At 63.8% G+C, this 544-nt stretch overlaps 1 protein-coding gene across 1 annotated transcript in view; it reads left to right on the plus strand.

Moving 5' to 3' along the window:
• Positions 1–537, plus strand: part of LOC104157779 (tumor necrosis factor receptor superfamily member 5-like) — a gene marked incomplete at both ends in the record, with an annotated part of 3,706 nt that extends 3,169 nt beyond the window's left edge. The window contains 2 exons of the mRNA XM_009695249.1: positions 91–116; positions 522–537. Coding sequence (XP_009693551.1) covers positions 91–116; positions 522–537 — 42 coding nt within the window. The remainder of the gene's footprint in view (positions 1–90; positions 117–521) is intronic.
• Between the last annotated feature and the right edge of the window lie 7 nt (positions 538–544).

Below are 544 nucleotides of genomic sequence, written 5' to 3' on the forward strand. Positions count from 1 at the left end.
CACCAGCCCTAGCTCTGACCCCTGGGAGCTCCTGGCAGGGCAGGAGTTTCCCCCCTGACCATTGCCTTCTCTGTCCCTCTTTCCATCCAGATCCCAGGCGACGGATGCAGAAGCAGGTGAGTCTGCCCAGAGCCCTCCTCCAGCAGTGGGTTGGGGTCCCTTCTGGGCACAGCCAGGGATGTGCCAGTAGCAGAGAGCAACCGAACAGGGACTGTGGCTCTGCAGAGCAGGAGGGTGTGGGTGCTGTCCTAGGGCTGCCGGGCTGGGACAGGACAAGGCCTGCAGCAACCCTGGGACGCTGCTGGCAAATGCTGAGACAGGAGGGACCTGCCCAGGGTGAGGCCCTGCCCCGCATGGGAGCATAGCAGGAGCCCGTGGGAAGAAAAAAAAATGGGGGAGTTCCCTGCCTGCGCCTGACCACTGCCCTTGTGCAGATAGAGGCTGGAAAGCCCGGAGAGATCGTGGAGGGCCAGCAGCCCGTGGAGACGTGGGAGGAAGGGGATGAAGTCTTCCCTGTGCAGGAGACCCTGCTTGGGGGCCAGCC

The sequence above is a fragment of the Cariama cristata genome, unplaced genomic scaffold, assembly GCF_000690535.1.
Source record: "Cariama cristata isolate BGI_N322 unplaced genomic scaffold, ASM69053v1 scaffold24172, whole genome shotgun sequence".
NCBI classification, from domain to species: Eukaryota; Metazoa; Chordata; class Aves; order Cariamiformes; family Cariamidae; genus Cariama; species Cariama cristata.